Below are 15,331 nucleotides of genomic sequence, written 5' to 3' on the forward strand. Positions count from 1 at the left end.
TAATGCAGTGATACTCATATGATAATCAGATGTTGTTTTTTGTGCAGAAAATCGTTTTTTTCAATCATACAATCGTTTTCATGCAGATTTTTAGATCTAAAATTGAGAAAATCAAAGAATAATTTATTTAGATATAAAAGTTAATATAAATCGTAATAATCACCACGAATTTAAGAAAAACTAAAATCAAATATGAAAAGAACGACGGAGCGACAGTTGAGTGATGGCAGAGCGATGACGACCGATGAAGGAACGACGAAGAAGAAGAGAAGAAATAAAGAAGAAGAAAAAAGAAGAAGAAGAAGAAAAATGGCGAAGAAAAGCCAAACAGAGAAGAAAAGAAGAAGAAGAAAGAGAAGAGAGGAGAGAGGAGAGAGAGAAAAAAATAATGACAGTTGTCATTTGAGAGTAAAAAAATTATGACTAGAGTAAAATAATAATAAAAGTTAGGTATAATTATAATATAAACATGTATTAGAGTAAAAAAATAAAAACAATAAAAGGGTGAGGTATTTTCTTTATTTTTTTTTATTGAGGTAGGAAATCTAATTATTTTTAAAAATGGAGTATTTATCCTAATTTACCCAAGAGTATTTAACCCATTCGGCAATGTATTAGAACATTTTTAATGAACTATTTAAAAAATTAAATTCTTTTATTTAATACTCCCACCGTCCCAAATTAATAGCACTATTTTAAATTTATTTATCTCAAATTATAGACGGTAATTTATTGCTTGAATGCTTGAATTACATATATATCCTCATTAATTACAATATACTACATAAAAAAGAAAGCAAAACTCATTAACAAATAAAATCAACACTGCATTAAATAAGGGCAAGTATGTTATGTTTTTATAAATTACTCATTTTTCATAAATTTACTAAATTTCTTAATATTTGTGTTTGTCGTAAACTGCCTATCAATTTAAGACGGAAGGAGTAATATAATAATAAAAGAATTATTTTTAAAATATCTCATTTTAAACACATTTACAACAAATTTATTCATCTTTTCATAATTTCCTACTTTACACTAATAACAGCCATATTTACAAGACTACCTATTATATGTAGAAGATTTATTTCATTTTAGATTCAAATTTTTACATAGTTACTTTCTCGTTCCTTTCTCTTTCTCTCAATTTTTTTTTCATTTAATTTTTTTTGTCTCTTCCGGTTATTTTTTCGTTTATCTCTTTCGTTCGCTTTTCCGTTCACGCTTCCATTCATCTACTTCCGATGAGTTTCTTGCCTCTTCCGGTCGCTTTTCTGGTCGCTTTTCCGTTCGTCTTTTCCGGTTGGGCTTTTCCGTTCGGCTCTTAAGTTCGCGCTATGAATTTCTCAACATCGTTTTTAAATTTTTTTATAATTTTTTAAGTTTTTATGATGATTTAAATATTTTGTAAATAAATAATTGTAGATCTATGATTTTTTTGCTTATAAAATTATTCCATTATTTATATAATTTTTTTTCTCTTATTCATAAATTTGTTTATTTATTTAATGATACTGATTTTGTAAAGAACGAATTGATTTATGGTGTATTTGTAGTATTTTATAATTTATTTACGTTATAGTATTTTTGGTGTATTTTTTGTGTTTTCGGTATATCTATATTTTTTGGTGTATTTCTGCCTTTTTTTTAATATATCTATGGTGCATCTGCAGTGTTTATGGTGTATTTATAGTTTTTATGTTGTATTTGCAGTGTTTTTATGGTATACATCATAAAAACACTAAACAAATGTCATAAATACAATATAGATACACTATTGTTACACTATAAAAACACCATAATTATACTAAACAACACAATAGATACACTATAATTACACTAAAACATGATTAAAAAAATACCAATAAAAAACAATCTATAAAAAAAGTGAATAAATCATTAAAAAGTGAAGAAGGTATTTATAAAATTAGAAAAGAAAAAGATATTTTTTGTAAAAAAAATTAAAAAGTAAAGACATAAAGACAAAAAAACAATGTAAAATTATAAATAAAATAGAAAATAGTGTAGTGTAATTTTTTTTACCTAAGTCAAAATTCTGATAAATTTTTTATTTTAAAAATTTACAACAAATAAACTTGTAGAGAGCTGAACTTAATTTTTTATTTCATATATTACTTTAATTATTTTAAAATTAGTATTTTTTATAGTATAGTTTTTCTAACATAAAATAATAAAATTAGAAATAATATTGTTTAATATTTATGGATAACATCGATATAAATAGTTATGAATTGGCGAGAATATTAGAATAAAATTAAAAAAAATTCTTTAATATAAAAATGTATTATTGAAAATGTTTTTATACAAGAGTTTAATGGTTTATATTCTTAATCTATGAAATCTTTTATGTATAATTTATGTTTAAATATGTATCTAATAAATCAAAATAAGGTTGAACTAAGTTAACTTAAGGTTGGATTTGAACTAAAAATCAAATTTACATAAGATTGATTTTAAATTGACATGTGGGGAGTTATAAACGTAATATAGCACTAATTTTGATTTATAATACTCTTACTGTTAGTGGTAATCGTTTCTATTTATATTTTTTATTTCATAAATAAAATAAATGATCAATTGTTTTTATTTCTTTATTTTAATTGGTTAAAAATCACCGAAAAAGCACATATCAACTTCAATTTACATGTAAATTAAAAATTAGACATAAATCAAACTTTCAAGATTAAAGATAAAATCGCTTAAAGGCTATATTTGTTTTATTTTTACATGTTGATCTTCTTAATAAAAATACACAAAGACCATAATTAACAATTTAAATTTTAAATGAGTACAATGAGCTAAATAAAAAGTTACTCTCTCTGTGCCGTTTAATAAGGGATAAATGATTTTTACACCTAAATCAAAAAACCATTAACTACTATAATTTTTTCTTATTTTACCCCTATTAGTGATGGTTTTATAATTTGTATATAAACTAATAATTATTAATTGTAGAAAAAGAAAGTAGAGTAAAAGATAAAAATTCATAAAAATTGGCACATAAAGCATGATATAACCTTCTTAAGTATGACATATAAAAATGGAATGTGTCCCTTCTTAAATGGGACGGGGGGAGTATAAGTTTAATCCTCAAATATGTTCGTTTTTGTAAATTTTTTTAGTTTATATTTCAAATTTTTGAAATTGCAATTTTACTTTTTCAAACCTTCTCAATTTGGAGAAGGAGCGAGCTGCTCCTTCTCCAAAATTTCGAGAAGGAGCAGCTTGCTCCTTCTCCAGATCAGTAGAGGGGAGAGCTCTTTCTCCGGCAACTCCTTCTTTGGGAGAAGGAGTTGCTCCGGTAGCCGTTTTTTTATTTTTTTATAAAAAAATTTAAAATATAAATAAAAAATTATTGTTATTTTTTTGAATGAGAAGGTATTTTTGTATAATTAATAATATTAATGTTTAATTAGAATATATTCAAAATAAAGGATTATTTTTGAATTTTTTATAAATGAAAAAAGATTAATTTAATTTTTTTAATAGAGATGAAAAATAAAAATTTAAATATTTTTAAAAAAATATATAAAAATCTAAAAATAGTGTATAAATGTAGAAAAAATTAAGGTGAATGGTTATTAAGTCAGCTCCTGAATGGATGCCACACTTTGGTATGGAGTTTCGAAAATAGAGAAAAAAAGCAATGAAGAGCTTCTGACCCAAAAGCTAAAGAAAAAGAAGTTAATGGTTATCTCTTCGTTTGGCGTTCCCTTCTCCACTTGGCTTGGCTTGGCTTGGCTCAACCTTAACTCTAACTCTAACTCCCTTCTGCTTCCTGTTCAGAAGAAGGGAGTTGAAGAAAAAAAAATATTATGAAATTTTATGTAATTAAATTAAAAAAATATATAACGTTAGTAAATTTTTATAATATTATTTCTTTTTTAATAAAATTATTGTAACCATACATATAAAAACTTGTTAATAAATAAATAATATTATAAGTTTTTTTTTTGGGTTTTATGGGTTCATAACGCAGCGGAATTTCAAAAATTTATCTAAAAATCCAAACCAAGATCCATGTAATTCGAATTAACAGAATAATTACTTAGTTGTATGTCGAATTCAACAGCAATGTAGGAAGGAAGGAGGTGGTTCACTTTGGTGATACCTGGCCTCGGATCAGAAACGCCTCCAAAAGAATGCGTCCTCTACGAGTATCCACACGAACAGACCTTAGCCAAAACTAGTGCTTGTGTGCTAGCACTATTGCTTCACAAGCAATTTCGAATTTTAGTGATTTAGTGAATAATGAATTTCGTTATTCTCAAACCAACTGCTTAATGAGTATTTATAGTGATAAATAACACTAGGGTTTGAGACAAATTCGAATTTCAATCTCATTGCAATTCTACAAGTTTATGTTTATCAAAAACTCCTTTTTGATAATTATCCATATATATTAATTACTATATTTATTATTTTCTAAAAATAATAAATTAAGGAAAACACTTATCCTTAAATTTCGAATTAATATATATATTTATTAATATATATATTACGAATTATATATATATATATAATTAATCACTTAATCACATTGGGCTTGTACAACCCATAACTGTTTTGGGCCTGTTCTTAGTGTGCGACCTTGTAGGTTCATATAACGTTGGCAGTAGGCTCGAAATCCCTATTTCAGCCCACAAGTCATAAGTGGCCTCTAGCAAGACATTATGACTACCCAAGTTATATGAATATCGATAATCCGATTTAACCATTTACAATAATATTTTAATCCCTTTGTCTCTCGATATCCAGATTGAATATAAGGCATAGTTATGTCATCCTTATAACACTCAATCATTAGTTTCTTGACTCTAAGTAGACTGAAAATGATAACTTCTTATCAATTAGCATGGCCATGCATTTTCTTCAGTCTATCTTCTTCAAGGGGCCCATAGATATCTTACTCGAATAAATGAGGGACAAATTCCTTCTCAGTCACTCACATTTCTCACATAGTTACTTTCATATCCAATGACAATCTATTCCATTATCCTGTTAAAGATAATGTAAGACTGCATCAAAATATGAAATAGCTATGTAGAAATCCATGATGATTTCAAGGTCAAAGGATTATACTAATAGAACTGTAATGAGAATTACTTATGACAGTGATCTATGTAGTATTCTCACAGTGGGTCATCCAGTGCCTTATTTCTCAAATAGCACCTATAATTTGACTTAATATCTCATATACATGATTAGTAAAACATAATCATCAGTCAACATCATACTAGTCTCAATGTTCTATTAAGACTAGGGATAGATGGTATATAATTCTTTTATTAAACCTAAGGGTTCTACTATCAAGTCACATACTCGATAACCTTAGAAAGAATTAACCATTCAAGTATTTTAATCATTAATATAAAATGATAAAAACTGCCAATCAATAAATAATAAAATGATAAAGTCAAAAATATGGTCAAACATGATTGACCTGGTGCATATCACTAACATTTTTAGTATAGTATATTTTTTAATAGATGCTGGACTTACTTTATTTGTTAGTAAAAGATCCGCTTCGAACCTAAAACCTCTAAAAATGCACATAAAATTTTTACCAACCAGACCAAAACTCCAAAACTATTTTAATATAGAATGAGTCTGTTAATAATATATGAGAAACTTTCTAAACAAATATAAATTTATTAATGATATTCGCCAACTTAAGATAAATCTATTTTGAACTAAGTTTGAACTTTTTTTATTTTATTCAACCGGCTATTGAACTGGAAAGTGATGACTTCATCGATTCACTTTTTAAAACGTTGTGTTTACAACAAACAATTATTGCATCTAGTACACATATCTTTAAGTAGAGTGATTTATTTTTATTTTTAATTAAATTAATTTTACTCTTCTAATATATAATGAAAAAAATATTTTTATTTATATAAAATTAAACCCCTTAAATAAATTAATAAAATATAAATATAATTTTTTTACTAAAATAAATTTATAGATTATTTCGACACTTACAAATATTTACTATATAATAAAAAAACTATAAATACATATAAAATAAAAAAATATAACAAATAAAATGTAAATGTGGTAAAAGATTAACTTAATAAAAAATTAGCACCTATGAAACTTTAAAATTACCATCACTTATTTAAGATTAAGAAAGTAATGTTCGTTTAATTGTTTTTATTACAAAATCCAATTCTACCTAAGCTCAATTATAAATAAGAGAAATCATTTGAACAAAAGGTGGACACAGACTTTAAATTTATGTTCTGGAGTTAAATAAATATATTTTAATTTTATTGGGTCAATTAAATAATTACATTTATATTTTTAGGTTAAATAGATCACTTAAGTTAATCAAGTTTTCAAATTTGGAGGTCAAATAAATCCGCATTTGAGTATATAATATTAGGGTTTCTCGGTCTAAATAAGAGATATGGGAGTTTAATTGATTGATTAATTAAAATAAATTATTTAATCTGAAAATACAAGTTTGAAGATCTAATAATAAAAAAATTAAAATATATTTATTTAATATCCAATCAATAAAGAGCATTTAATTATAATTTAAATATTATTAATTACTATTATATTTATTGATTGAATATGATATTTAATTACGTCACGTGTCATGCATACAGGGAGACCGTTATTCGGACGGGAGGGAGCTATGGTTACCTCAAATAAAAGTGTAAAACATTAGATATATCTATGATAAGTTAATTGTTTTAGAAAATTATGGGTTTATATTGGGAAACTGCTAGTGTAATAACATTCCACTACCGATAATAGTAATAAAAAAATACTATTTTTTCCGTTTTGAAATAGTTATCGTTTTATAAAAATTCATTTGTTTCAAAATAGTTGTCACTTTAGAATATCAATAAAGTATTTATCGTTATTTTTCATATATAACCTTTTCAATTTATTGGAAGCATACAAAAATATAAAAAAAGGGTTATAATAATATAGTCAACAAATTTTAAGAAGGACTAATTTAATAAAAATACTTATAAATTTAGACATATTTATTGCTTTTTAAAATTGTGTAAAAATGGCTAAAGTGACAACTGTTTTCAAATGGAGGGGGTACTATTTATAATTTGCATATATATTTATGGGTTCTATTTTCAATTTAAAATTTCAGATTCTTCCCTATTTATATAAAATTATTGATTTGGTTATTAGAATTTATTTTAATTAAAATTTTATTTTTTACTTTACTTATATATAATAATAGAACACTATTATAATTTATTTTAAAATTATTTAAAATTTATTTTATTAAATATACTCTCTCCATTAAATTTTAAAAGTTATATTTTCAATTTTATAATAATTCAACATTAAATTTTACATTTTATCCTTCAATAATGAATTTAAAATAAATTCTATAAATATTTTACTATTGTTAATAAGAATAAAATAATAAAAAAACATCATAATAAATACGTTCTTAATCTTTGTATATAATTAATTGAAATTTTTAAAATAGGACGAAAATAGTATTTATTTATTCATGAGTTGTCCCCCTCAAAATTATGTGTCTAGGTCCGCCACTGCATACATTTAATGGATGGTACATAATTAATGACGAACCCTTAAATGTTTTATAGAATGGATAAAATTGTACCAAAAATTTATAAAATGGACAAATTGATAAAACATAAAATTTAAGTTGGACAGTTTTAAAATTTTCAGGCAAAAAGTTATAATATTAATTTATATATTCATATTTTTTGAACATTTCAAATAATAAAATAATATTGTCCATCTTAAGCTCTTTCTAGATCCTAAGTACACACAAATGTTAATTATCCAAAAAAAAAAGTACACTCAAATGTTTTTCGAAATTAGGGCAAAGATGGTGATTAAAAGTCCCGATTCTTTTATCTTTAAAAAAGAAATACTAATATTTCAAAAAAATGACCATACTTTTTGAACCAAATAAAGAAAGAATATAAATGAGCGACAAGTGTTAAGCTATAGAAAGCTGTAAACTGGCAGACAAGAAGCCGAAATCAAATTGCTCTCACAGCTCACACACCGCACCTTTATTCTTCCATCAAAACATCCAATTCAGGTAATCTCAGTTCTTTCAATGAAGTTTAACGCATAAATTTTCAAATTTACTGTTAATTTTCGTGGCTGTGTAGTTGCTTTGCGTTCTGATTTGTGTTTTCTATGACAATGTCCGCAGTTTTGGATCTGGAAAAGAAGATCCGAAATATTAGGGTTTGGTTTAGAGGTAGGGATTTGATTTGTGTGTCTGTGAGAATGTGACTATCCATGTGTATTAACCGTCAGAATGTTATTACTGGTTTTTGGAGATTTTAGGATTCAGAATTTTCTTAATATTGAATCCCAAGTTACTCGGATCTTTTACGCTGTTGTTTAGTATTGATTTGTTGAATTTGGTTGGTTTTGGAGTCCTTAAGTCCTTATTAAACAGTGATCTTACAGCATTAATCAGTCCATCTGAATTCTGTTGGTGCTAACATGAAATTTCAGGATGGATGTTTTAGACGTTCTTATCACCGTTACAGCCTTATAACTCGTTCAAACGAGTTTGTAATTGTTAACTAGTTCCATTGAGTTCTTAATGTTGCGTGCACAGGGATATGATAGGAAATCTTTGCAGAATTATATGATGGTTGGTATATATTTTCTTTTCCTTTTGATATCCCTTCATATACCATGTTCATCTACTATTACTTGTATATGTATATTTTGATTGTGCAGTGATATAGAATAATTGTTTTACCATAATTCGTAAAGTTATGACATATGTTGGTTATCACACATTAGACTTTGCATAATAAACTTTTCAATACTGATTTCTAGCTCTGTAGTCTGTACTAGCCTTACAATTCAAATTGGAAGGTCTTAACTTGCTACTCAATCAGAGATGTTTATTTGATTTGTTATGATTCTTTGCTTTTATGCTTTCTGTAGGTTTTTTATACGGGTTCTCCTTTTACTAGAGTTCTATGTTTCTTTGTGATATTTCTTCTTTTGGAACCTTGCTCGTAGATAATTGCATCGAGCTTCACCTGTGTAATATAAAGAGAAGCAAACTAACATTGTAATGGCAATCTGAGTTGCTGTTTTTTTTAATGTGCATACACAGTTAGCGAGGTAAAATCCTATTCTTTACACATAAATTAGATGATGATTTTGGTGTTAAGGTTGACTTTTATTTATAAGATTGGATTAGAGTACTGAATGTGGTAGAATAAGAATTGAGACTTGTAGTGCTTAAATGATCTTGATTTACATAGCTCTATGATCGGCTGAGATAGAGAGAATGTTTACATTTCCCAAACATTTAAAATTAATCATTTAGTAACTATAACATAGTAGTTTGGAGTTTATTTTTGTCAAAAGAATTTTTCTGTATCAGTAACATCGATCATGTAAAAAGAATGTTTTTACTTCATTTATATGTTCTTTAGTCTAGCTCTGACTCTGTTAGAAGTTGCTTGTGAACAGACTTGATACTGGAGTCTCATTGATCAGTCAAAAGTAAGCCATTTTCCAAATCGTTCCGCTCACCTGCTGCTGAAGTTAGCTCATCAGCCCTTTTAGCCTGATGCCTCCAATCAGTTTGAAATACACTGTACAACATCATAGATACACAGCACATCTGTGCTGCCAGTAGCCCAAACCATAGCCCCTGGAAACCCATTTTAAGTTTGAACGTAAGAAGAATGGCAACAGGCAATCCCACTAGATAAAAAGCATACAAATTTATTCGAGCACCATCTTTAGTACGTGCGGTGCCTGTTAAGACTCCGCACGCAGCTGTTTGAGGAGAGTTTCCGATTTCACATAGCCCCAGTAGTGGAAGTCCAGTTGAGATCAACTCAAGAATCTGTGGCTCATTGGTGTACATTTTCCCCCAGAATGAACGACAAGCAGCTGTAAAAACAGCAGATGTGAATCCAGCAGTAAACCCGAGGAGGATCCCGATTACGGCTATCAATTTGGCACGAGTCGGTTGTCCAGCGCCCAAGGCATGGCCTACTCGTGTGCTTAAGCTGCAGCTTAGGGAATACGGGAATGAATAGATTAAACCTGCTGTCTGAATAAGTATACCAGTGGCTGCAACACTAGCTTTTGGATTGGGAAGTAATCCGCAAAGAAACAACATAATCTCATACCACCACCACTCCAAGCATACAGAGACGACAGTAGGAACCGCTAGCGATAGCAACGGCCGCCAGCCATAAAAAACCGAGGGAGCGGTGATACCATGCCAAGGCTTCAGCGGTGTTTTCGACACAGCTACATAAATCAGCAAGCCTATATTCATATTTACAGTATTACAAGCAAGGGCTAACGCAACTCCTCTCACGCCGAGCTTCAAATATACTGCGAAAAAGTAGTTGATCGGCGTGTGGAGTATAACTGCAATGACAGCAGAGACAGTAAGAGGAGCTGTGAGTCCTTGAGTTCTCAAAAAAGATCTCATAGGATGAAGTACAGCTTGAGCTAATAATTCAGGTATGCAAAAAACCATGTAAACTTTGGCTACGTTAGTGATATCCGGATCCTGACCTAACCTTAGAAAAATGGGTTCCACATTTAGCCATAAGATGCTAATAGGTATGGCCACAAGTAAAAGGAGAATCAGTGTTTTAAGGTAGGTTTGGCTAAGAAGAGACCATCTCTTGGCTCCATAGGCTTGACCACATATAGGATCCATACCCATTGCTAAGCCTTTCATTACTGAGAATCCTGTGATATTTGCGAACCCAAGCGCTAATGAACCTCCTGCTAACTCGTTTTCTCCAATGCGACTCAAGAAGAGCATTGAAATAACAGACCTCGAGTATAATAGCATTGTCGTCAAAACTATTGGGCACGCGATCTTTCCTAATGCATACATCTCTTCACCCACCTGCATGGAATGTATTGACAGTAGCTATGGTAGCGTCAAAATATGAATCATATTATCAAAATTAGCAAACTTTGCATTTGAATCAATCAATACTCCTAGTAACTATGAATTTTGGGATTTCACCATATTAGCTTAACAAGTACAATATTTTAATTTTCATATTCAAAGAAATTATTACTTTTTATTTTATCATCAAAGAAATTTTTACTTTGACTATCATATGATGGGGTAATAATTTTCTTATGTTCATTAAAACATGAAATGTTATGTTCGAGTAGTTTATTTTTTTAAAAAATAGATAGAAAAACTGTAGTGTAGTTTAATTTAAATTAATCTATATCTTTTTTTTTATGAAGGATATAGATTAAACAGATAATTAATTCTAGGGCTACTGTAGTTTTTCCTTTCTGCAAATTTGTTGCCGAACTTCAAAACGTTACAAGTTAATTACGTATTATGCTTGGAGCAACATCGGTAGGAAACACCTCTTCTCCCTTTACTATGCCACATTTCTCATTTTTTCAAATATGAAATTTCAGAGTGAAATTCAGTTGTCACTTAAGTATAAATTAGCCGAATTCCATCTAAAACTTCGCCGGGGTCACTAGAAGCATAGTATTGATAATCATTTTTCGCTTCATGAAGTTTCGTAACTAAACGGATGAAAAAAGAAAGTCCGATAGACTTCAAAATCAATAACCCTAGATTAAACGAACACGACCTTTCATGTTCTAATGTATTATTATAAAAGAAAAAGCATAAGCATCTGCTCAAAGAAGGTGGTTTTAGGCAGAGCATCTGTGGAGCACTAATAAGAGCAATGCAAACTAAAGTGCTATGCATATGGAGATATTGTACGACTCCAAAAGGAAAACGCAGAAAATCATATTGGCTAGTTGGATACATACAAGCAATAAACTTTTGGGATTAGATTCTTTTTAAACAAGTTGTGGGCTCTATGTTAATAGCAATTCTCTTTAGGCTTTCAAGTTCCAAAAATAAAAGAAGCAATGTAAAAACACAGATATTTTTTTATTTTTTTCAGCAAACTATACATGGTTATGAAAGTATATGTTCAATATTTCCATAGATTCATATATGATCAATATTTTCATAATAAAAACTTTTTTGTTTTTCCCATTTGGGAGAAAACAAAATAATATAGAGCTTGAAAAATGTCATTGAAATAAAAAGTAGGAATTAAAGGGTTAATATGTATATATATGTGGAATTAAAGAATAGGGGAAATGTATGCCACTTGAAACAAATAGAATTATTTACATATTAAATTCTGACCTTTTGCGTTTGTAGCGATGTAAACACATTGTTTAAAATATTGCATCACACATTTCATTCTTTTTAAATTTGACAATTTATATCACATTTTCGTTTATAAAACTACAAAATGTTTACTAAATGCTGCTGAAAAACGAAAATGTGCTACAAAATGCCAAATTCACATATAATAGGATGTATGATGTAATGTTTTAAATCGCTGCAAACGCAAAATATCAGGATTCAATATGCAAATAACATAAACAAATCCCACGTGAATTAAAGAAAGGAAAATATCAAGCAAAGCTGGTCTATGTCATTTTCATGAAGATTCAGTTCCGTCCATCGGTTCTGTTCCTTTAAAAGTCCAAACACAACCATATGCCTTTCTTAATTATTATGTCCCATCGTAACATGGAGTCCCTTTTGAGAGATAGATCGAAGTAAAACATAAACTTCAAAAAATGATCTTTAATTAAACAAAATTCAATATGACAGTGGCATGACAGATTCTGCTCAAATTAGATTTTATTCAATAAGTTGTAACTATTGACACTATTCAAATTTTAGGCTATAATTACAAAAAATCACAACTAAATAATTATACATCAATAAAATTATTTTGAATAATAGTTTTATTTTTAATATCATAAATTTTGCTTAGTTATATAAGTATTGATTTGATAATTAACAGGGGTGTTCCACACTTTGCCAATAAATTTCAGACATATCTTTAATACTTTAAAATATTAGATTTAATTAGCAATTTACTCCCTCAACTTGTAGACAATATATAATTAATATATAAATTAATTTCATGAGCAAATTAATTTTGAAGTTGGTGATCATGGTCAATTAACTCTATTTTCAAAATTTGCCCCCCAACTTGTAAATTAATTGCTTTTTTAATTAGCAATTTCCCCCCTCTACTTATAAGATAATTTGCAAAAATGAGGTTAATTAACCATAACCATCAACTTTAACTGATCTTTCCATAAAGTTAATTTATATTCTTATGATCTATTATTTACAAGTTGAAGGGATAAATAACTATTTAAATTACGTTAAAAAAATAACTATTTCAATCAACAATTTATTATTATTTATTTTTAGTGTATTTCGTCTATTAGTTATTGGATGAATGTTATTATGGTTATTTAACAGTCATAAGTGAATAAAATAATATTTATTTTATAAAATATAAAATAGTTATAAAAACTTAAAAAGCATTAACTTTAAATTATATTTAAACTCTATATAGTGTTAGACCCCACCACGTACGGCACCACCCACCAGATTATGCCGGTGTTTTTTTGCCTTGCATTTTGATAGGAGCATCTTCAATCTTGACCCATTAACCAAAATGAATTAAAAACTAGAAAAGGAAATGATGGGTCAAAGTGGGTTAGAGTTTAGTCTATCAACATCAATTTATTGCATTACTAGTTACACATATAAAAAGACGATTGTGTCCCTAAATAAATATAGAGTTTTATTTTTAGAAGAATATAGAGTTAAAATGAAGATAATACTACCAACAATTTGATAAATATAAGTTTCAAAAACTAATAATTTATTTGTTTAACTCGTATTTCACCCAAACCATACATGTACTAGCCAGTACATTTTTATTACTAGATAATGCATGTGGGGAAATATTTGGGAAATTATTTCTATTTACCTTATTTACATTGTGTGTCCATGTTGCCAGTGACAAACATTTTAGACAAAAAAAATTATACATCCATATTTTTAATCAAAATAATAAATATATTTTTAAAAATAATCTATAATAATATGATCCGTCAATTCTATAATTTATAACTCGACTCTCACTTTAAATATATTTTCAAACACACAATTTTTTCTAAATTGAAAATAAAAGATTAATTATATAAAATAGTCGTTCATGAAATCAAAATTAAATCATTGATTATGAAAATAAATTTAAAACAATTAGATATATTTGTCACGAATTACAAAGTTGACGGATCAGATTGTCATAATTTTTTCAAAAGATAATCTTTAGTATTACTTTTATCAAAAATATGAATATATGAAATACTTTGCCAACTTTTTACTATCCAAAACTAAGTGCTTTTTCTTATTTTGTGCATGTTTACACATTAATCCTAATGAATGGACGACTAAATATGTATTTTTATTTTAAGTGTTTTACACTCTGAAGTTCATATTTTACATTTTAGGATTGAATGATTGATACATAAAGCAACAAAGAAATTTCCCAAAAACAAAACTGTTCATTTTCACAAGAAGAAGATGATGAATTGATGAAACCAATGATTAAAGCTTTGTCTCATTAAAATAAATAAATGAAGAAGATAAATATACGTACGTCATTCAATGGAAGTTGTCCGAGATTTGAAGTGAGTGGCAAACGAGGAAGAAGTCTCTGCAAGAATTTGGCTTCTCCTCTTGATCTCATTGTCTCTTCATCATCATCATCATCATAATCATAATCTGCATCCTTCGACACCAAATTTTCGCCATTTATAATCCCTCGAGATTCAGTATCAGCAGCACCCGGACACATCGCAGGTTTTTGTTTTGGCAATAAAAGACACAGAAACAAACCTAAAATACAAAAAAAAGGACCAGTTCCAGAGATGGGTTCTTCGTCAAATGCTGGTTTAGCTGATTAAACAGCTTCTGCAAAAATACACACATCCATGAGAATATTAGTTACAAAAACTGTATTTTTTTGTACTTCTTTAAGCTTTTTTGTTTTTGGTTTAAAGATTAAATAGATGCAAACCTTAGTATTTGGTTTACAAAATCTTGAGATGAGTTGGGTCAGTGCTTTTTCTTGTCCTCGGCTATGGCATTGGAAACAAGATGATATTGTAAAGAAGATGAAAAAAATGGTGCATTGGGACTCAAAAGCTTGGACCTACCACATTTCCTAGGTCTTCAATTTTATAGTATGCTCTTATGGGAATTACTCTCTACTACTCCATAATCAGCAACTATATATTGTGAAATGCTATGTCCACGTAATTTTATTTTTTGCTTTTAGTATTTGGAAATGGTGACCCTAGTGTAGGTCTCAATTAGTGGATGGATGTTTCATAATTTTACGTGTTGAATTAAATCTATTTAAATTTTTTGCTCAATTATAGTCGATTTGTATTACTC

General features: G+C 28.1%; 1 protein-coding gene and 1 long non-coding RNA gene across 2 annotated transcripts; one reads left to right on the forward strand and one right to left on the reverse strand.

Moving 5' to 3' along the window:
* The first annotated feature begins 7,851 nt into the window (after nucleotides 1-7,851).
* Nucleotides 7,852-9,038, forward strand: LOC126664827 (uncharacterized). Its single transcript, XR_007637475.2, has 3 exons — nucleotides 7,852-8,080; nucleotides 8,198-8,245; nucleotides 8,953-9,038. It is a non-coding gene; the product is annotated as an uncharacterized LOC126664827 (long non-coding RNA).
* Nucleotides 9,039-9,203: 165 nt separating this feature from the next.
* LOC126664826 (protein DETOXIFICATION 53) lies at nucleotides 9,204-15,119 on the reverse strand. Its single transcript, XM_050357388.2, has 3 exons — nucleotides 14,952-15,119; nucleotides 14,532-14,845; nucleotides 9,204-10,900 (listed from the first exon to the last, which is right to left on the reverse strand). The coding sequence occupies exons 2-3, from the start codon at nucleotides 14,727-14,729 to the stop codon at nucleotides 9,506-9,508; spliced, it is 1,593 nt and encodes a 530-aa protein (XP_050213345.1). The 5' UTR covers nucleotides 14,730-14,845; nucleotides 14,952-15,119; the 3' UTR covers nucleotides 9,204-9,505.
* Nucleotides 15,120-15,331: the final 212 nt, after the last annotated feature.

Source organism: Mercurialis annua, linkage group LG1-X, assembly GCF_937616625.2.
Source record: "Mercurialis annua linkage group LG1-X, ddMerAnnu1.2, whole genome shotgun sequence".
Lineage (NCBI taxonomy): Eukaryota > Viridiplantae > Streptophyta > Magnoliopsida > Malpighiales > Euphorbiaceae > Mercurialis > Mercurialis annua.